A 23,288-nucleotide genomic window follows, 5' to 3' on the forward strand; every position below is an offset into this window, starting at 1 on the left:
TTTGTGGCTGAATACATTTAAGTGCAGTATAACGTGAATGAATAGGTGGTAGAAAATAAATTAGATAAATCTTTGAAAAACTGTTAGGAACCTAATTTACAAACGACCCTTAAATAATAAAGAGTGGGTGTGTTCTGTAGTGATTGAACTGGTGAGCATGCTGCACAGTTAATGTAAGCCAGAAGGCCTTTGTGATAATAAAGGCTGAAGGGGGAAACACATTTAAGATGAAAGAGTTTCTTTAATACTGATAGTTTACATACAGCATTTATTTACACTGTTTTTTTCTTTTTACACTGAGCATCAGCTCAACATGTGTGAATCATTGACTGCTTCTCAAAATAAAGTGATGAGGAATTTATTGTAAACTTCTGCTCATGTACAGAAGGACAAAAAAAAAAAATAAACTCAACAATAAATAAGGCATTAGGTAAACTTAAAAAAAAAAAGGCTTCTCTCAAATGATGCAAAGGTCATGAAACACAGTAGTAAAGCATAGTTGAACATAAAACAGTAGCAAATCAGGTATGGTTTACTGTAACCTTCCTTGACAGGTTGTTGTTGTATTGCTTCATGAGCATATCATTTTACTAGCTACTAGCATTCCGGCTGTACAGTTCATGATGCGTCACCTTTTAGTCAGTTTCTCATGGCAGCAGAGGTGTGGAAGTCAGTTGCACCTCCTGTTTCGTGCGTTTTCCAGATCAAAGGCAGCCACGGATACAAACTGTATGTACTTTGTTCATGAACATGGATAAGCCAAAGCACATGCCCTGATACAGACGGTGTAACATATCTTTGACGGAACAGTTTACATTAGCTCCATAAAATTGCAGTACCATGAGGTGATGGTCAGGAACTAAATCAGGTTCTACATACATTAAACCCCTCTTGTATTACTGAGGATATACAGTGTTTACATTGGCTGATATGTAAGAATTTACCATTGCAAAAAATAAACATCTGAAAAGTGCAGTTTTTTTTACATAACTGATTGTGTGTGTGTGTGTGTGTGTTGTATGTTAGAGTAATATTTTTTTCTCAAAATCTATCTTCTGAGTATCACAAACCTTCTGCGCACTTATAAAGTGGAGGTCAAATTGTGCAGTTTCAGCCTTCAATGACAAAAGTGGCATGACGAAGCCACCTCCAGCTCAATCATTGGTTCAACCTTCATGCATGCTTACATCCATGGATTAACTTTGTCAGTGTTAAATTCTAAACAATTACTGTATCACAGAAGCTGTTATTAGAGGATTACATTTCAAAAAATAAATAATGTAAATTTGCCAATTACTCATTTTGTTTCCTTAATACATCTTTAAGTGATGAATTAATAATTACATTTGAAACCTTTTTCATTTTCCCCACTGGGACACTGCTCCAGACTGACTGCAGCCAGAGGATGAAGCTACAAATGGTTAACAGCTACCTCTCACGTCTACAGGCGGTGAGTGGTTGATACTCAAAAGTTAGATTTTAGTTGCAGCATCACTTCAAGTTAAATAAAGGTATTGATCCACTGGAGTCTTTTTATATTTGACAACATTTTCCGGTCAAACATGTAACGGACGCATACATTACTTGAGAACATCATCAAAATGCAGCAAGCAGCTTCCTGTGGTTGCACAAGTCATTCTTGAATAGGCACTAGTTGAAGCCTCCTCTAAAAAAGCTTCCAGTGGAGCTGTACCATTCATGTACAGTAAACAGTAGTAGATCAATCACAGTCTAATGTGCGCTGGTTAAGAGAAAATCCCCTGTCTGGTGTCTGCCTGTGTTTATGCATCTCCACTAATGGAGAACTTTAGGATTTTTTATGTATTCATCAATACGTTGGCAGATCTGAATCGTGAATAAATGCCCTTAACAAAACAAAAACATTAAATAATTATTTTTGTGTGTGTGTGTGTGTGTGTGTGTACTTGTACAGTTCTCAGTGTCCATATTTCTCCAGCCCTCCTGTGACATCACACTCACTGCTCCATCCAGAAGATGTGGAAAATCATTGAGAACATTGATCACAATGTGAGCTCTAAACTTCCCTCCTGACCTACTCCCCCGCCTTGCTGCTCCCCCCAGCTCCACTTTTGAACTTCACCACCATGACGGTGATGTTGTCGGGGCAACCACGGTAGAAAGACTGGAGGACGATGCTCTTGGCGCCGAAGTGAGGCTCGTCCAGACGCTCGCGGACGAACCGAACGGCCTCCTCGTTGCTGAAAGCGTCCCACAGGCCATCTGATGCCAGGATCATGAACTCTGGCTGCAGCTTGTCCATGTCAAAGGTCATGATATCGGGGTCGGGGATGACTACGTTGAGGTTCTTTAGCGGGTAGTCCCCTAGAGAGCGGGACATAGCCAGGATTCCCTGGACTCTCCAGGATCCATTAAAACTGATGAAACCTCCTGGAAGTGAAGAAATAAGAATGAAAATGTTCAAGCACAGTCTGATGATCTCTTAATGTGGACATATTGTATATCAATCCAAATAATGAGTAAGTCTGACAGAAAAGCAACATTTTAAATACTGGATCGATTTGAGATAACTTAAAGCTAACCTGAGAAAATCCTTTAATCACACGGTTCAGGTATCTAGTTCATCTAAATCTGTCCTTGTGCTTTGTTTGAGACAATACTGTTCCTAAATAAACCAACAGATGGCAACCAAGGATGCTAAAGTCATCCACAAGAGAGTGCAGCGCAGGTACGTTCAGTATGTGCTTTATAGTACAGGTTGTTTCTCTCGTCATGTACCTGCCCTCTTGATCCTCTTGCGCTCTTTCAGCTGGTACGGCTTGTGGTCGTGTGATAGTGCAACAGCGTTCCCATCTTTGTCACACAACACACCACGGGAGTCTCCAACATTTGCCACTGTGAGTTCTCTGTCTGACAGCAGCGCCACTAGACATGTCGTTCCTGCGTGGGAGATTGAAAGAGAAAGACTAAAAATGAGAGGAAACAGCAGAGAAACCTCTTTTTTGGTAAATGTTCCAATAATTATGAATCAAGTCGGGTTGCATGTTTATGTTAAACACAGGGAGTTGACCACTTCATAACAATGCTCTCAAAACATGGCATTAAATTGTTTTCAAAAATAATTCCAGTCACACTTCCCTATGTTGCAAGTGAAACTAATACATACCAGGTATATATGCAAATACTATTTGTGCCAGATTTAATGTTTTACACAAAACAAACATAATATTCTGAATTTAAACAAATCAACAATGAAAAACAAAAGGCCAAAAACAACAGTTTATAGAGGTACGGTAGATGTATCAAATGCCACCAACTGACTCATCTGGACTGTAGCTCTGAATTTTAAATCAGAGCGAAGAGTATCAGCTACGGCATTAATATAACTGCAGCATAATGTTACAACACAGCAGTCCCCCTCGTGTCAGTATTACAAGTGGAGTGTACAGAGGAAACCCGCCAAAGAGGTACATTTCAGCTGGGAGGATATTTAACAGGAAATTGTGAGATGTGCTGTGACACGTTGTGCACTGTGAGAGGCAGAGAGCGTGAATGCTGAGGGTTTGAAGACCTAATTTCAACATTTCTGCTTTGACCAAGACTAGTGTTCAACATGTCATGCAAATGTTTTAGAATACAGTATATATGCACATGCTAAGTGCCCAAAAAAAGAAACATGTCTGCTAACAATTTGTAACATATTATTTTGTATGCGTAAGTGGGATTTCATCTCAGCTGCTTACTTTCATTTCCCCAAACGCTCATCCAGCCCACGAATACTTAAAGTCTGATTTTCCCACTCTTTCTATCTTCTCTCCGTTTGCTCATAAACTGTCCCCCTCCCCATACACACACACACACACACACACACACACACACACACACATGTATACAGCATATATTCACTTCCCACCACTCTCCTCCCCCCTCCTGACCTGCTTCATCGTGGTTGGCAGAGAGCTTGTCCAGCATCTCACGATCCACAGTCAGGATGCGCTGCTCGAGGATGCTGCCATGAGAGAGAGCGCTCTCTCTTTTCTCTCTCTCAAAGGCCTGCAGCTGCTGCTTCAAGGAGTCTGGCAGGTGGGCCTTCACATAGTCAGCTGCAGCCTGGGAGAGAGAGGAGGGAAGGGAAGACACAGGCAGGGTTAGACAGTGGAAGGTGAATAAGTGAAGTCAAAGCACAGAGCGGATTTGGTGTTGATCATTTCAAATCAGTTCACAAATGCTCGCCCGACTCTGATGTTACCCTCAGCCCCACAGAAAGTTAAGCTCCTTTCAAGCTCATTGGTTTGATTTTTTTCTAGTCCATAAATGTACTGTTCAGTCACGGCACTTTTGTTTTCGGCCGCAGCAGGAAGTTTGTTTTCAGCTTAGAAATCTCTGATAAACCCAGTGTACTCTACCTGCCCGGCACCAAACAGCAGACAGACACAGTTGAACACAGTGGAACATTTACAGAAACATATTTCCCCCAGGGGCTGGTGGAGACTAAGAGAAGAGTTATTAACTAAAACTTCAAAAACTGGATGTGTAAAATCACAATTTGCTAACATGTTCAACATTTCATCTTCATCAGGTGTAAATAGGTTTTATACATGCATGTATATGTATATGATGTATATGTCAACATGTTTAAAGCTTGTTCTGCTGCCACACTAATTATTTTAGTTGCTTTCATTTTCTACTTAACAAGCTAAGAAACCCCTGTTCTTACTGCAATGTATTATAAATATACATTTAATCACATTTTCAGATTATCCTCAGTTTGACAGGTCACCAAAATACAATATAAATATAAAATATTGTTGTGAAGTTGTTACAATTTAGATTCACCACGTGTGGTTGCCAGGTAACATGGTCCAATGAGAGAAGTATTCTTTTTCCCCGTTTCATGCAGCAGGTGCTCTGTGCTGAATTATTGAACATCCTCTTCATCCTCCAGCACACTTGTCCTCCTCCTGCACTTACTTATCTGCTTCTTCCCTCATTTTCTCTGCCAAGATTTCCATTATGCTAATGCTGTTGAATCAAATCTAAAATGAGAACATTTTCTACCATCTCATCTCCTGGTTGATACAGACTACATATTTCATGTTCGCCGTTCTTATGGAAATCAGGGCACTTTTGGGCCATTCAATGTACATGCTTCACTGTTTTGCTTTCTGATGATGTGCTACCACAGTTCTCCCGCACAAGTATGACACCTGCATTCAGTTTATGAATAGGATTATGCATTTTAATTTTGATAAATACAAAAACAAACAAACACCTGAGCTTTTCTTTAAAACTCTCTGCTACATTTGATTCCTATGTAAAAATAAATCCTGAAGAAAACAGAGAACCACTATAATTATACTGAAAGAAATGTCATTAAATACAAGAATATTCCTAATGATCACTACAGTGTATCCACTTTCTTCCCTTGTGCTGGACAAGTGTACTCTTTCATTTAGTTCATTGGAGAGAGAAGCACTCAGTGAGCGTCGATCAGGAAAAGAGCGTCAAGTACATTTCCATTTGTCGTAAACAGCTGAAAATACCAGCAGCAACATACTTCATAAATGACTCAAATATCTCACTGTCTGAGCATTTAAATGAGTGAATATAAAATATTGGACCAACTTTATTAAAGGTTAATTAATCTGCATTGTAGATCACTTATCGACATCGCTGCTTTATTTGATCCTATTTGCCGCTCGAGTCAGTGTACAGTATAACTATACATCAAATGATATGCAGCAAAGTAGTGTGAAAGCCTGTTAAAGTTGTAAACTATTCAGAGTTCCTGCTTCAACAGCAAATAAACTCAGTAAATTCATGTAAAAAAAAAAAAACAGGAAGAGCAGCAGCAGCCTGTGCTGACTTTTACAATTCTGGGGAAATTCTGCCTCGATAAAATACACGGGGGAAAAAACAGAGACGCGATTGAAAGATTTCCTGCATATTTTCAGAGCCAGAACACACTGCACTGCCAAAGACAGCCTGTTCTATCGGCCTAGATTTGTTTTGGCGGCATCGCTTCGTTTAATATTGGTGATGTGTGTGTGTGTGTGTGTGTGTGTGTGTGTGTGTGTGTGTGTGTGTGTGTGTGTGTGTGTGTGTGTGTGTGTGTGTGTGTGTGTTTACAGTTGTGCCAAACTGTATAAAAATGCACGGCAAATAAATGTCCTAGGATATCCACACATGCTGTAATATTTCCCGACAACATCATTAGCATTGAGAGTCAGAGGGTAAACATAGCTTTCCCGAATGCCCCTTAACATTTCATCTCCCATTGATTTACCGTTAGTGCTTAGTTTTTAACTGTTTGTGTTTCCATATCTCAGATCAAAGCTGAGGTCTATGTCAGAGTGACTCATTCTGTTTCTGTACAAACCCTATTTGACATTGCAACAACTGAGAGATACATTTAGAATACAAAAGGAGGGGACAAACAAGCAAACACATATAAAACACATACATGCACCAATACAGAGACAAGTTTGACCAGAGAAAGGGGGGAGAACTTGCAGGAGAGAGAGGGAAAATTAGGAAAAAGAGTGAGCGATGTCAGGACGGACAGGAAAGATAAATATTTGTTTTTGGGACATGGAATAGAAAGAGGTTCAGATGGGTAAACATAATACACTCTCTGGTCGCGTTCCCTTAGTATTTTATGTATTCAAATGAAACAAAATGTAGATGTACAGCATGTTGTTCTGATGTGACTCGACATTAAAGCAGCAAGAGAACATTTGGTTTGAGAGGCAGAGTTTTAATTCATGAATGTTTATGGCTAAACAATATGATAGAAGTACTTCTCTAGAACTGGTTTACTTCTAAATAAGTCTACTTAACCATGTCATTAACCTTTTAGTTACATATAACACTCCGTATGAATGAATGGGTGATACATTAATTAGAGAGATACATCTCCTGTAGTCAAATAGAGCTGGAGTAATTTCATGAGCAAAATGCCAAAACTTCACTGCATCAAGCCTCTCAAATGTGAATATTTGCTAATATGTTTTCTTAGTCGTCAATGATGGTAAACTGAATATCTTTAGATCTTGGTTTGCTGGTCAGACCAATGTGAAACAGGAAGACTGTGCTCTAAAAAAAACCTAATCAGTATAATTCAGTAAAATATGTCATCAATGGAAGCTCTTGAGGACAGCAGGGATGGTGGTGTGACAGATGGTGTTCAGGACACATCGTCTGAAAGCAGCCATGAGAAACCAGTGACCTTTGACAACATAGGGAGTGCAGGAAAGATAGACAAAACCTCCCCCCCCCCCACTCTCTCTCACACACACACACACACACACACACACACACACACACACACACACACACACACACACACACACACACACACACACACACACACACACACACACACACACACACGGTCTTTGTGATGAATCCAAAGTCAACTCCCTGATTGGCAGTGGGATGGAGGAGAGAAAGAATACAATGATGGTGAGGGGAAGGGGATTGTTCTGTTTGAAAATAAGGCAATATGAAGTGAGGAATTCAAGTGATGCATTTCTGTGCCTGAGTACAAATAACTGTGTTCCTATAAAAACCTGGCATGGTGCAAAACACTTTAATGTCCCTCCCCAGATTAATTTATATGATGGCATATTATGTTGCATGTCCCAAAGATTCCATTCCATAAGAATAGGTTTAATTGAGTATGTTTTAAAGTATGTTTTATTACATTACTGTATGCTTTCTCTGAAGACCTTCCCTTTGTCTATACCTGCTCTGCATCCAAATGACGCTAACTCGTGTGCAGCAGCAGGGTTTGGGTCTGGATGAGTCTATATGCACAGTGATAACATTGGCCTGTGTAACCTCTCCCTCCCAGCCTACCTCTCCACCGTGACCGTCAAATATCCCGAATATGGACGGGTGGCTCTTGTTGGTGATGTCGGTGAGCACCTCGAACCGGTCCTCCATGTGATCTCGCCTCCCCTGTATGGAGTACACGGCTACGTTGTTATTCTTGAACTCCCAGGTTTTGGAGAACTCTGCGTCCAGGACACTGAGGCCTCCCAGCCGGTCATTCTGCATCATCTCCGCCACTTTCCCCTTCACCATCTTCACGGCGTCCCGGCTGGACTTGACGATGGTTTTCACCTCGTCCGTGTGGAAGAAATAACTCCACAGCGCCAGGCTTATGCACAACAGAAACAATGTCTCCGGCCTGAGGAGAAAATAACGCATGATCCGACCCAGAAGAGACAAGAGCGTCATTGTGTCTCCTATCATCACACGCAACCAAACTGCGGTCTGTCTCTCTCCCCTTTTGCACAATTCACTCCATCCGCTCAGCGGAACTATGAAGAAATCGATTCACTACCACAATGTCGAACAAAGACTGAATTTCAACATTTAAAGTGCTCCTCGGAGGCCTGTCTTCCCTATTCCGACCGCATTTACGCACTGTGCACGGCAGACTGACAGACACCGGGCCGAGAAGCGCAGGACAAAAGCGGACAGGCCACCGTTGACTCGGTCCGATGTCTTGGTCCTATCTTCGGCTCTCTAAACAGCTGCAAGAGGATTTTCCGAGTTGAGCCGATCTCCCACAGTCCATTGTAGAATGACGGGTATTTTGGGTGAGACCCACCCCGACAAGAGACATGGGAGTCACCGGGGGAGCGAGACTCGACGCGTGCTCCTTTTCCGCCGCTAACCTCGTGTTTCCTTTCGGATATGTGTCTTTTCAGTCTCCGTATCAACATAACATTTTTCAAGCACACACCTCCATTCTTAAATAGTATGAAACCACCAAGAGAGAGTAAGAATAAAACCGGAAATAACTGTGGTTGTCTTACTAAAGTAAAAACCTTAAAAAGCGTTGTACTCGTGTGCACAATGAACGGTTTTTTTTAAAGTCAGGGCTTTATTTTGAAAGTATTTAGCGGAAGTAGATTCTTTGATAGTGGCAAAGATGCTTACGGTGGCCAACTTAATGGCTCAATATTTAAACGTAGTCGGCGCTGACAAGAGTGCGCAGCTGCAAACGATGGACAAACTGCGGAATGAAATCATGATGTCATGTAGTATAACATACCATATCATACTGATATCAAATCTAGATACATTTTCACTCCATATTATCTCCCATTCATCACGGAATATGTTATCAATGTCATCAATTTAATATAAAGTAAGCATAGAATATGTGAGACTAGGCCTTTGTTCAGATGTTGTTACAGTAGTCATTGCATTGACCGAACACCGCCTCCTAGTGGCTCTTTTGAGTAATCAATATGTCCAACATCAAGTCAGACTCACACACACACACACACACACACACACACACACACACACACACACACACACACACGTTACTTCAGTCACAAATATTATTTAAAAAGTCTCGCAGAGGAAATAAGTGCCTATAATGTTGTACTGTATCTACTAGATTCCAATTAAGTGTATGGATCGACGTAAGAACACCATTGCACTGTACACTAGTGTGGACAGTTGGTAGCAAAGCTGCAGGTAATCATTTCAATGATGTGATTTATTTGAGCAATAACAGACTTGAGGAGAAAGCTTCGGTAATAAACCCTGAAAGATATTATGATATTCCCTTGTTTAGAGCACATATTAAAAACACTTTTATAATAAAGCAGTGTCTTCACTCACTTTGTCAGGATATATATCTTCCGCTAGACAATTAGATGTCCGTTTTGACCTTCTCTTCCTTTTTTCTCTTTTGAGTTGATCATCCATTGTTTTGCCACATACAGTATCATATGGCTCCTCATCAGATTTTGGGAACCTTTGCAACCAAATCATTCAGAGTTAATGTCAGTGGTTTGAAACTACATCCTACACACATTCTGAGACATGTAGAGCTTGGTTCAGTGGGGCCAGGTTTCCATGAGGTTTACTGGGTTTGGTTGGTACTTTGGTTTGATCAAGGAGGTGAACGGTTTGGGACATTGATCCCTCTCCCTCTGGGTGTATGGTGATCCATTTTCTGCTTTGAGGTGTTGCCAAAGGGTGTGATCACTGCAAGGTGTTGAACCCGGAAAACTCTCATATTATATGCTATTCATTACCAACAATGTTTGAGTTTGTGTGCCTTTACTGTAAGCGTATGTACACGTGTTCTGCAAATGTGTATCTGTGTGTGTAACCTGCTGTTTGTGTACAAAGCAAGCATGTGTGTGAACAACACTTTAGCATTGTGTGCACTCATGGGCTCTGGAATCATATCCCATATCACAAAGAATAAAGTCTTGCCTTGTATACAACCTGCTTTATTTCATATCCCTCAGGAGTCATATAATCTGTTCTTGCCAGCCCAACTACCTCCTAATAACCCCCGGTGTTCTTTCCCTTGTTCTGTCTTAAGGCTGCCGGAGCAAATATAAGGAAAGAGGCAGCCTACCTCAATCAGTAGTTTGAGGGGATGGAGTGAAGAGTCAACATCATTTACATCAGCAGGTAAGATGCATTTGTTGCTTTATTATCCATTGTAAACGCAATGTGGTGCAATAGAAAAAAAGCACTGCTCCTGTTTTGTCTGTATTCTTCAAACTTCCCCCCTTCTCCCTTACAGAATATTGTGTTAGGTCCTCAGAATGCCTTCCGACCGCCTCGTCTTCCTGACCACTCTCCTTGTGCTACTGATGGCCGTGTTGACCTCCAGCACCAGAACCACACGCTGGCCCAAACCTCAGACCACCAAGAAGCCCCCTCGAGCTGGGAGCGGGGGTGGAGGTGGAGGATTAGGACGGACCACCACCACGACCCCATCCCCTTCCAGCAGTCTGCACTGATGAGACAACTGAGGTTACGATGGACTCTCACTCCCTCTCCCCTACAGACAGCACCACCTACTCTAGCGACAGTTACTCCACTGAGTTCCACACCGATGCCATAGCGCCCCCCGGGAACGCCCTTGGAAACTATAGCCTTAACTACAATGAATGCTTCTTCAACATCTGTGAGTGCTGTCCGCCAGAGAGAGGCCCCGTAGGGCCCGTGGGAGAGAAAGGGCCATCGGGACCGCAAGGAGAGAGAGGCCCTCTAGGTAACATTGATTATCGTTTTCAGGAACGTTAACTTTTGGAGGTTGAAATTTGTCTTTCTTCATACTCTTCTCTATTTTCCAGGGTTACCAGGAGAGAAGGGAGAAACAGGGACCAGAGGGCCTCCAGGATCAGCAGGACTACCTGGAGCCAATGGACTCAATGGGGACATAGGTACAACCGGGCTTAACAGCAGGAGAGTTTCTAATTGCTTCTCCATTTTGCTCTTTCTACCCCTCTATCCTTCTTTGCAAAACACTGTCCTGTTTAAGTACTTTGTGGATGTCATTTTCTACACTTTATTTATCAAAACTACCACAGGTGACAAAGGTGATCAAGGACCGGTGGGTCTTCCTGGTGCCCCTGGGATCCCAGGAAAAGCAGGAGAGAGGGGTGAGTAGTGTCAGTAGACATTGTAGTAGAGGTTTTCAAAGAGGGAGGCAGGCAGGCCTAAATTGTTTTTAGGGGAGGCTCAGTGAATGGAAGTGAAAAGATATTACATTAATTAAAAGACAAAGTCAATGAAATGCAAGCTCAGATAGAATAACCTATATGTGGGTGATTTGGTAGGCAATTTACTGTTTTTCCCATTTTTCCAGAGTCAGAAATTAACAAATGCTTATGACAGAACTTTTTTTTCCATTTATCTGGTGTTGTCTGAAGTTATCTCAAACAGCAATATTAAACTCTTGGATCTTGGATCAATTGTTTATTGTCTATGGGATCAAATTACATAATCATGATCCCATAGGCAACCAAGAATTGAGCAAAACTTAGCAAGTAAACTAATGTAGGGTGAGGTGGCCACTTTTTCCTAGCTTTGTCTGAGAGGAGGCCCACATCCTCCGACTTTGAATACCCATATATTAGATCATCTCTTTTAATCATATTGAATTAGATTGCGTTACAATATATATAAATGCACCATGTGCAAATGTACATAACTATGTGAAAGTTGTATCATTCTACTTAAAACATATCTTCCTATGTGGATGCAACCTCTCTACACACTATAGGTGATCCGGGCCCCAGAGGAGAGAAAGGTGAACGTGGCTTCAGCGGTCTGAAAGGGGACCTGGGAGAAAAAGGAGAGCCTGGCCTGAATGGGACTAAGGGCAACCCTGGGCGAGAGGGGCCTATAGGTCCCCCTGGACTAGCTGGGACAAAGGGTCAGAAAGGTGACCAAGGACTTACAGCCGAGTGTTTACCAGGTGATGTGGGTGAGCGTGGGCCCCCTGGTATGAGAGGTGAGATGGGCCCCCCAGGAGTGAATGGAACTGATGGTGTAAAGGGAGAGAGAGGGGAGCCAGGGCCTCCGGGAGGGAAGGGGGATACTGGTTCTAGAGGGCCCCCAGGACCTCCAGGAGGGAGGGGCATGGCAGGGCAGAGGGGGGAGAGGGGAGCTAAAGGTGGGCGTGGGCCTCGTGGCCCTAAAGGCCCACCAGGTGAGAGTGTAGAGCAGATTCGCTCTGCCTTCAGTGTGGGCTTGTTTCCCAGCAGGTCCTTCCCTCCGCCCGGCCTGCCTGTGAAGTTTGATAAGATATTTTACAATGGGGAGGGACACTGGGACCCAACAATCAACAAGTTCAATGCCACCTACCCAGGGGTCTACTTATTTAGCTATCACATTACCGTGCGCAACCGGCCCGTGCGTGCTGCTCTAGTAATTAATGGGATACGGAAGCTGCGGACTCGGGATTCTCTGTACGGCCAGGACATCGACCAGGCGTCCAACCTGGCACTGATGCAGCTGAATGAAGGCGACCAGGTGTGGCTGGAGACACTGAGAGACTGGAACGGAGTTTACTCCAGCAGTGAGGATGACAGCACTTTCTCTGGCTTCCTGCTTTACCCAGACCCAAAGAACAAACCTACTGATATGTGAAACATGTGACGGCAGCCTTTGACCTTGGATGACCCTAGTAGTTACTACATGTAGACTCTGCACAACCTTCAGCCTATTGCACTGCTCTGTCAAATGAATGTGATTTAGCTAAATGCTGCTGCTTCGGTATCTGCTAGCTGCTGCCGTGCTAATCAAACTAAATGCTTTGCTTGCCTTGCTGTATTTGGAGATGGATGAGGCTTGATTATACTGCTGTATGCAACACTTCAGTTCTTTGTAACAATGCATTAAAAATGACTATGCTTGAAATGGATGACCCTTGAGTTTTATTTATTTAGAACCAGAACTAGAAGCTAATTTATAAGCCATTAGTCATTTCAATTATAATAGATAAGCTCTGTGTCAGTGAGGCCAATACAAATTGGAAAACAATTGAAGTAAATACTACATAATTGCATTTGGTTCCCACTAGAGGGTGTAAGGTGTTCAAGTTCTGTAAAGGGGCATTGGAGAGGATTGTTAAATGCAGAGAAAGTAACAAAAATGTTGCAGACAGTAAATGAGAATGGGATGTTTCAAAAGAAAACATTTTAGATTCACACAAAAACAAATGAATACTCAAAATGTTCTTGTCCACTTACTGACTGCAAAACAACAGGACGTAAATACTTAAGCCTTTAACGCCGATGCCGTTCACATCGCAGGATGTTAAAGATAGTTCTTGTAGCCTTTCGTCTTTCACCACGGCTCTGTTTCTGTTAAATTTAGTGAATTTGGTTTGTTACGTTAATATGGGGATTCACTAGGCCTGTGAGGAAATCCTTGTTTCTCCTAATTATCAGCAAAGATTGAAGGCAAAGGTGATTCAGACCTACAGGAACACAGAAGATTGATATGGGTTTATAAAAGCAACACCCAGAAGCAGATACAAGTAAAAAAAAATAAACTCCTCATTGACATTACACACTCATAATAACAGATTAGCTGCTTTTGCTCCGAACACGGAGGATAACCCTCTGCAGCAGAGAGAGAGAGATGATGCACTATAAATGATGCTCTGGTGAACCCACACTGTACAGTGAGAAGTAGCCTCGACTTTCTTTTACAAATGCTTTATCTCATTAGACTCTGAACAGTCAAGACCTCTCTCCAGATTAAAAATGATTATGACTCCTTGTCCTGTCTACAACAGAAATCCATCTGGAAGATAAATTGCATTTAGTAGTTTATTTCTCTGAGAGGTAAGTGAGACATTTTTATGTTGTGATGTATTTGTTAAAAAAAAAGACAGTTGGTTTGTTTTTTATATTGTATTGTATTATTATAATTATTAAATTTTTACTGAAAACACAAACATATGTCTAACTAGGCCATAACTAAACCAGAGATGTTCAGTAATTAGAATAGAAATATTTTATCACCGTAAATCTATATCTTACATGCAAATGATTAAATTGTATAAGAAATGTCGATATGAGTACCTACAATGTTGAGGTGGCTTCATATTTCATATTTCTTTTACATGTTAGGTATGTATTAGGCTGCTTTTTTTAACTAATACATGCTCAAAACCTTAAATGTGCAGTCTATGCTCAAAACAGGATTAAACATTTGATGATAAATTAATAAGAAAATAAATCTGCATTGCTAGTTTATCTCTACATTAATGACCAAAATGTTTTTGTGGGGTTTGTATTGATATGTCAATGTCTTTATTATAATATTCTGTTTTGATATTTGATGTTGTGTATTTAAGTAATCTTTCCCTCAACATTCATTATAATTCCTCTTCATTATTCTCCAAGTCTATCTCACAAATTGTTTGTTAAATTGCAATGTTTTATTTGTATACATATCTGTCTAAGACTTTGCCGAACACACACTCTGTTTTCTTTAGGGAGACACAGTCTAGAGCGCACACTTAATCAATATTGTATCCCGTAACAGAATTACTATAACGAGAAATACTGTGACATAATAAACATCAGGGAATGATATTTTAAATTACGTCCAAATAAACATTATCAAACACGGCCTGTATTGTTGTTCATTCGTGTCTTTGATGAAGGAATAATTAAAAAGCCTGTCATACTTTTTTCTTACAATTCCAACATGTGAGCGTTGAATTTGTGTTTGGGTTTAAAGTCAAAAGAAGATAAATCAACCAAGGTTGTAAATGTAATAACATTTGTGAAGTTATTTTAGAATGAGTTAGTGATTAAAGGCGATCACTTCTGCGACTGGCTTCAACATTTTCTATGACTTGGAAGGATTTTATTTTTCAGCTGGGCTTTCTCATTTGTAGAAACTTTATTTATTGAGGGGAAAAAACTTGAAAAAAAGAGGATTAAACCTTTACTTTAATTAAGGAAAAATGTAATATTTTATGAAGAATACGGAACCGAAACGTAACATTCAAACTTGTTAAAAAGGAAAGCCTAGAATGGCATCTCCATCTACTGGTGAACGACACAAATTTCCTTCAAATTTCCACCATATTTATGCTGCTGTTGTTGGTGTGTGTGTGTTTGTGTGTGTGTGTCTGTGTGTGTGTGTGTGTGTGTGTGTGTGTGTGTGTGTGTGTGTGTGTGTGTGTGTGTGTGTGTTAAAATGTTATTTTGCTTGTTTGTTTATAGGCCTATATGTGGATGTGTGGATGTGTGTGTGTGCATTTATGTATTTTCTACTACTCTGTGTGAAAATATAAATAACTACCTTGGCGGTGTGTGCAGTGTAATCTGCTCCCAGCAGGCTGGATTCCCACTGTGAGAAAGACAGTATATTGTTCCTGCAGCACCACAGATAACAACTCATTAGCATACTGAATCATTTGGCTGCAAGAGCCACTCTGCCACCCATCTGCACTGAGCTGATAAACACACACACGCCTGCTCTCTCTCACACACACACACACACACACACACACACACACACAGATCTATGCAGAGCAAGTACATACACACTCACACAAGCCTGCTCTCACAAACATATGTACACACACAGACACACACACACAGACACACACACACACACACACACACACACACACACACACACACACACACACACACACACACACACACACACATACAAACCTCCTCTCATCCCCTCCCTTTCAAACGCTCATATACACTCCCTGTATTCCTCTCTTTTTGTGAGTCTGTGTGTTTCTGGAGAGTCAGGAACACTGAAGCAGGTAAATGTTTGACAGGCATTAACCCAGAGGGCCCCTCAGTGGAGTCCCAGCACAGCCAGAGCAGAGCACAGGAGAGGTCCCCATACACCTGGATGTCTCTGATGCTCTCTGGAACGTCAACTTAGAAATGTCTAAGAGCTGATGCTGTTGTACTGGTAGCAAAGTCTGCTGTGTGGAGTTATGGAGTATAAGGAAGTAGACTTCAGAAAAGTATTGTTTTTTTTATAAAAAAAACTAATATCTTACAAATGAGTGCAGGTTGGTTGAATATAGCTTTACGATTGCATAAGTGAATAACTTTCGGGCGGTGGGAGTCTCGAGCAGTGTGGCTGTTTCACAATGTGTACAGACACAACAGTGTGCAAACGAGTGAAGCCAAGGCTGTCAAAACCACTTTCACAATGGCAGGATATCCTGCAGGTCACCGAGCCACGTTAACCTCGACAGGAAGTTGTCACTTGGGGGGAGTTTCAGGAAGAGGTTGTGGTTTCAACCATACACTCTGTATAGATAAGTTGTGAAACAGTTGTATGGTATGTTATGCCATTGCCTGTCTATAGGAATGTGTCAATCAGAAAATGCAAGTGTGTGAAAGGTATAATTAGTCATATACTATGTGACATGTGTTTTTTTTGTACATCAAAGAAATTGAAAGGACTTGAACTGAAATTAATTGTATTAAACTGAACTGAATCAAAAAGGAAGAAAATTAAAATGAATACAATTGAAATGAATTTAAGTAAATTGAATTGAACTGGATTGAATCAATAAGACCCACAACATGCTTGAGTGAGATCAAATACAAGGCTTTTCCTCTGTGTGTTTTATTCAGGGGTTTTATATAAAATTCAGCAATTTAACATTGGATATATTTATAGATACAGCTATCATACAACAAATATGTCATTACCAAACATACAATGTCCCTTTACTGCAATTCATAAAATACCATAGTTACCAAAGGTACCAATATAGGCTACTAGGGCCTGCTGAAAAAGCAGAATAATCAACAACAGTGAGCAATACCTAACTGTATTAATCAAAAAACTGCTGGTGTTGTTATGATATTAACACTGTGTGTGTGTGTGTGTGTGTGTGTGTGTGTGTGTGTGTGTGTGTGTGTGTGTGTGTGTGTGTGTGTGTGTGTGTGTGTGTGTGTGTGTGCATGTGACTGTATGCATATATGTGAAATGCGGCAATGAAGGGATTTATTTGTGTACCTTACTAAACTACAACTGCATTACAGTTTTTTTTTTAAACAAAAAACACTGAAACATTCATATCAAAAGGACTGCATGAGTCGTTCCATGATATCCTATGACTCATATTTTGTACACTTTAAGAAACACTGCATGTCTTGTACCTTCGCAAATTCAAATAGATATATTCATTCCCGGCAGTGAAAATGTTTAACTGTCTGTCGCCGTATTTGGTGTCATTTTCTCTTCACCAAAGTGTAACAGAAGTAAATGGTACCACATTTGATGTACTTCGTTCAGTTGTTTGCTTTACATTTTGAGTTCATCTCGTCTCTTCTCCTCTTTCCGTGCTTCATGTGTCCCAAAAGACCATTTTGCTAGTAAACCCATTGACAAACACACTACAGTACATCTTAAACCACATGACTTGAACTCGAGTCACTGTTGTTACATTGTGCAGTGGGAATATAATGCTATTTACAATACATACGTAACTGCATGGGTACAATAGAGTCCAGTCGGTTCATTTACAGCCTCCAACTGAGGCAAACTTACTTTTGTGTCATTATTCTAACACATTTAATTTGTTGGGAATACAACTCCGGGGTTTATTCATTGATGTTTAAGAGCCATTTACCTGCACTCTGCAGGCACGTCAGATCTATTGTTGGCCGCACTATTTTGTAATCAATAGGATCATTAGTGAAGCATTAGTCCAAACTTCAATATTACATATCAAAAATCTTTGCTAAATGTCTCTTAATTTATCTTTTGTTTCGTTTGCTTCTTCTTTCTTTTTTTCTTTTCTTTTAGAATATTCTGTCTTTGGACTTTCAAAACACAGAAAGTTATAATCAGCAGGTCAGTCAAAGACATATGACATGCAGAATTTATAAGTCTTTTGTTCGATCAAATTGAACCACCAAATCAAAACAAGCTATTCATCAGTGCTGCCTCGGGTAGTGTGGAGGCAGGAACGTACTGCACTATCTCACTGCGTGGAGCTTGATTCTCTTTCCTACACTGACGACTCAAAGCCAACGGGTCCTGAGCATATCCACCTCTTTCTTAGTCCCTCTTGTTTCAGTCTCAGGTGCTGTGCCATCAGCATCATCGGTGACTGGAGCCATCTATAGGATGGCCATTGCGCCTCAGATCTCTAGCAGCTAGATGCAGCGCAGGCCCACGTGAAGCCGTTAGAGTCCTTGGAGCTGGAGGCGAGTCCTGGTCGTCCATAAAGCTCTCAGGACTGCCCTCGGCATCGCCATCAGGCAGGCTTCCACAACTGGAGCCTGGTGACATTGTCTCCAGAAGATCGTCCCTGGCCAAGCCCACCACTGTGTCCTGATGTGGAACACCCTGAGGGCCCCCCTCGTGGGCCCCGACCCCAACCAGCAGCCCTGTTTCCCCATCAGTTGTGCTGCCAACATTCCTTCCTCCGTCCTGGTCCTCCAGGAGGTTGGAGAGGAAGCTGATGTACTTCATAGCAAGCCGCAGGATCTCATTCTTGCTCAGCTTCTTGTCTGGGGGGTGAGTGGGGATGAGTTTGCGCAGCTCTGCAAATGCCCCGTTAACGTTCTGCTGCCGCCAACGTTCACGACTGTTAGTGAAGATACGACGTACAATCTTTGGCTGGCCAGCTAACAGAGGAAAAGGGAGGGAAAGTGACAGACAAAGAGAATAAGAAGAAGAGGCATTGATAGAATAATACAAATAAGTGCAGAGCTGAAACAGATAATGTGGTCTGTAAAAGGCTAGAGCAATACAAATGCAATAGTACAGTTGGAAGAAGTATCTGCAGGAGAACATATTTGTTTGCACAAAAAAAACTGAAGTTTAATAATCCTAAAAAAATTAGGCTACAAAATTGGCCTCCCTACAACCATGGATGGTTCAATGGTTCGATGATGGAGAAGTAGTTAGTAGTTGCAAAACATAGGACAATATGCTGTGTGTCAAATGTGATATAAGATAAATGGTTGGCTTGGCATACCAAACCCCAGTAAAGTGTGTTGGTGAGACTGCGTGCTCCCTATTCAATTTTCTATGTACTTTTTATTTATTTAGGTATGATAAAATACCAAACTGCAGGTAATCACATCCTCCCGCCCTCAACAATGGTGTCTTCCAGGCTATTGTCACCCTTGGAACACACCCAGTCTATCTTAATCCTTCAGCCCACTCTGCAGTAAAACCTTGGCATGGAGGCAGCAGCACCCCCATCCTCCACCCCTGTATATGGCAGTGAGTGGGCAGCGATGGAAAGGATGTTTCAAATAAAATAAACTCCAAATCCGCCTGAAAAAAGCTTACTTTAATGGCATGAAGGTACATGTATTTGACATTAAGATTAGCAGCAATTATTTATGCCATGAATTATGATGTATTTATTCCTCTTGGTTTAACAGCTTATTTTTGCCAAGCATCTTCTGCAACACTCAGATTAGGAGCGGTATAGATCAATGTCAGTGAATGAATGACAATGGAGATGAGAAAGGGACGTTTAGGAGACTATATTGGCAGAAGCAGGACACAGCAAAGTGCGTCTTACCATACTTATAAAGATCTAAAATGCGCCTACCCTCATCGAGTTCAACCTCATAAGGCGCCGGGCGGCGCTTTACCCTGTTGCTGGGGTACATGCTGTACTGCTCCGTCTCCCCTCCAAGACTACAATAACAGAAAGCAGACAAAAGGAGCACAGGTATTTGAGAAAACATGAATTTACATCATTCCTTTCATTGCATATAACCCACAACACCCCCCACTCCTTTCCCCAGGAGCACACACATACACACTCAGAAACACACACACACACACACACACATACATACACATTTGTATAGGCTTATTTATTCATGCACGTACATGCAAAAATAATGTATACATAATGTATAAACTACCAGCATATTTTCACTCTTCAGTATCCTATTTCTGCAGGGCCATAATATGGCAACATCGAGGCCTAACAGCCATGTTGCTCTCACAAGGATCAAATGGAAACGTACATTCATGAAACTATACGATTTTCCTTTTTCCTTCTCCACCTTTACCTGTTGATGGCGGCGAGAGGCTGCGCCAGGTTGTAGAGCATCGCCCGGGCCGGGACAGGAAACGCGTTAGGGCTCAGTTGGACCATTCGAGCGTCGTCTCGTTGCGGCAGCGGCAGCGGCAGCGGTGGAGGTCTGCGAAGTTCCGTGATCGGCACCAAATGGCTTTCAGTCCTCTGCTCCAGCGCTTTTATAGCGTCCCTCCTGGAGAGCTCGATCACCGGCACTTCCCTTTTCAGGTCAAGGGCGTTGTGAGAGGCAGTTTCCTTGGCAACGCCGTTGATGATGATGCTGATGCTGGTCCCGTTGCTCGAGTTCTGCAGAGGAACGTCATCCGTCTCCTCAACCCCCTTGAAGCTCCCTCCCCTCTCCTTCTCCCCCTCCTCCCTCATCGGCTCCTCTTCCTCCTTGCATCCGTTCAGTCTGGAGATGATGGAGGAGTCCTCCCGCTTTCCAGGACCGGACTCATCAGGACTTCCAGGACGAAGCTCCGGCTGCCGTTTTTCCATCATTTTTATATCGTCACTCCTCGCTCGAGTCCACTACGTCCTAAATAAGATTTTCCTTGATTAATTAATTTATCAGAACATAATGTGTCGTAATATACCAGATAAATAACAAAGCGTTTGCTTCCCATGGAAGCCTATAGGAATTTAACAATCCATTATTATTATTATTATTATTATTATTACCATTTAAATTAAATGTTTTTATTATAATCATTATTAGAATTACAATTACCGATTGCAGACTTAACATTCATAACAAAACAAATAGTATAAGAAGGACAATTAATATTCTATTAGCTGCTTGTTGGCTAGATTAATTATTTTTCTTAATTACCACATTTTAAATTTATACTAATTAAAAGAAAAGGTAAAATGCAGACATTTTTTTCCACGAGGGATGATAACAATAATGTTATATGACAATTAAACTCAAAAACGTTTTAATTCTGGAGGATCCTTTCATTATGTGAGCTGTTGAAGGTTTGAGAGCTGTTCTTGAAGTTAAACCGGCTGGGATGTGATACATTCCTTATAGGCTCATTATGAATTTGCCTCAGTTAAACATGTTTATTATAAATTTGGAGTCAGTGATATTTTTCAAATGTTTACATGTTATTTGTGATTTCTGCATTGCATGTTTTTTTTCTCCCTTTCTATTAATCTAAATCTAAAGCGTGCCTGCTCGGCTCATTAACAGCTAATGTCTTAATGTTTTTAAACCGATGTTTGAGCTCTGCATAAAATCCCATTCGATTATATTAAAAAGCTCATTTCTGTTTATGTAGAGGTGAAATGGTCGTCTTTACAGACAGAGTGTACATGCCAGGACCCCGAAGGGAGCTTGGTATCCTTTCTTCGTCGAAATAAAATCCCTCTTTTTTTTAGTCTTCAGCGAATCTACAAATAACCTTGAAAAACACTTGGACCTGATCATTTTCATAGCCACAGATGTCAGAGCAGGTGGTATCATTTTTGTTTTATTGCGGTGTAGGCCATAGTGCTGTTGTTGTTGTAAAGCCGAACATCAAAAGCGTGTCATATTGAATACATTACATATCAGTGTTAGGTGTTTTAGTAGCTAATTAACTCGATAAATATTCAAGGAATATTACTATACACGAACGCCAGGCCGCCAATAAATAAAGCGCACTTTTATTTCTGGGAATTCTCCAATGGGCCTCGCATCCGTTATTAGCCTACATCCCGTACAGTCTCAACCATCCGATCGGACAATAGCAGAAACTATAGGCTAAATATTTCGCACATAACACCAATACAATTCAGACGATAACAATCCAATTACATTATTCGGGATCAACGAATACCCTGGTTTAAATAAAGAGGTGTATTTTTTTTTTTTGCACTTACCGTTCCAGCCGTGTTGTTGATGTTACTGTGTAAGTGGAGCCATTTTGTGAGTGGGTCATCCATGTCTGAGGTTTTTCTTTTTTTCTGCCAGTTGTGGAGCGGTGTGTGTGTGTGTGTGTGTGTGTGTGTGTGTGTGTGTGTGTGTGTGTGTGTGTGTGTGTGTGTGTGTAGTTGAGTTATTCCTCGTCGCATCCAGTGCGCTCCCTCAGTGTGGGGAGCGGAACACAGGCCTCAATGTGGCCGAGTGAGATAAGCGCACGGCAACGGCCTCTTCATTCCCGATAAGCCCCTAAACCCATTATTTATGAAATGATTCATTATTATTTGGCTGTCGTGGGCTATATAGGCTTGTGGAGGGCAAAGCATTAAAAAAAAAAAAAAAAAAGCAAACAGGCACAGCGCAACGGCCTGTAACACTGTGAGGTAGTTTACTGTAGCCTGAGCTATAGTGGAGGTGTTTTAATTTTTTTGATGAAAGAAACAAAAGCTTAGGTTAAGCTGTTGACCTATTTATATTTTCAACAAAAGGTTTTTTTGCTAAGCCGATTTATCCTTCAGTAAGATAACTGATGATAGCAAAAGGTCGTCTCTTTTTTATATTATTTCATTTTATCCTAAAAAGAGTGTATCCATTAATCCAATATCCATTTTCTGCGCCTTGAGGCTGGATGTGCTACTGATACAGAATGACGAGGGTGTAATTATGATAACGATGCCTTAATCGAATGGGACACAATTCTTTATCAATTAACAAATCAATAAATGTATAAATAAATACATAATATGTGCTGTTGAATGACATTGTTTGTGTTGGGGGCCTTGGCCGGCGGTTCCCCGGGGCCCATGGGGAGTCATGGCTGGGGGAGATAAAAGCGTATCGGCCCCTGGACGCATCAGATAAAAGAGCAGCACGCTATCTCAGCACATTCAGGACAGCCTCAATGGTAGCAGGTACATCCTAATAACGGATTTTCCACATTTTTTTTCTTACTCTTTTTGTCAAATTTAAATAATCGCATACATTTTGTCAAATACACTCGTGACATCGCAAAATATAGAGCCCAGGCTGCGTCATTAGATACGTAGATGTGAATTGTGG

The 23,288-nt window shown here is 41.3% G+C and overlaps 3 protein-coding genes across 3 annotated transcripts; 1 reads left to right on the forward strand and 2 right to left on the reverse strand.

The window, feature by feature from the left end:
* Nucleotides 1-221: 221 nt before the first annotated feature.
* Nucleotides 222-8,819, reverse strand: ppm1la (protein phosphatase, Mg2+/Mn2+ dependent, 1La). Its single transcript, XM_029454188.1, has 4 exons — nt 7,840-8,819; nt 3,915-4,089; nt 2,758-2,919; nt 222-2,409 (listed from the first exon to the last, which is right to left on the reverse strand). The coding sequence occupies exons 1-4, from the start codon at nt 8,236-8,238 to the stop codon at nt 2,054-2,056; spliced, it is 1,092 nt and encodes a 363-aa protein (XP_029310048.1). The 5' UTR covers nt 8,239-8,819; the 3' UTR covers nt 222-2,053.
* On the forward strand, nt 7,426-13,180 carry otol1a (otolin 1a). The gene is given in 7 exon segments (XM_029454185.1): nt 7,426-7,443; nt 10,343-10,434; nt 10,550-10,762; nt 10,764-11,023; nt 11,106-11,195; nt 11,343-11,414; nt 12,038-13,180. Coding segments are annotated over 5 exon segments (1,482 nt in total). The 5' UTR covers nt 7,426-7,443; nt 10,343-10,434; nt 10,550-10,571; the 3' UTR covers nt 12,907-13,180.
* Nucleotides 13,181-16,853: 3,673 nt separating this feature from the next.
* LOC115023045 (T-cell acute lymphocytic leukemia protein 1) lies at nt 16,854-22,327 on the reverse strand. Its single transcript, XM_029454187.1, has 4 exons — nt 22,190-22,327; nt 20,316-20,861; nt 19,844-19,932; nt 16,854-18,902 (listed from the first exon to the last, which is right to left on the reverse strand). The coding sequence occupies exons 2-4, from the start codon at nt 20,822-20,824 to the stop codon at nt 18,373-18,375; spliced, it is 1,128 nt and encodes a 375-aa protein (XP_029310047.1). The 5' UTR covers nt 20,825-20,861; nt 22,190-22,327; the 3' UTR covers nt 16,854-18,372.
* Between the last annotated feature and the right edge of the window lie 961 nt (nt 22,328-23,288).

This window comes from Cottoperca gobio, chromosome 17 (genome assembly GCF_900634415.1).
Source record: "Cottoperca gobio chromosome 17, fCotGob3.1, whole genome shotgun sequence".
Lineage (NCBI taxonomy): Eukaryota > Metazoa > Chordata > Actinopteri > Perciformes > Bovichtidae > Cottoperca > Cottoperca gobio.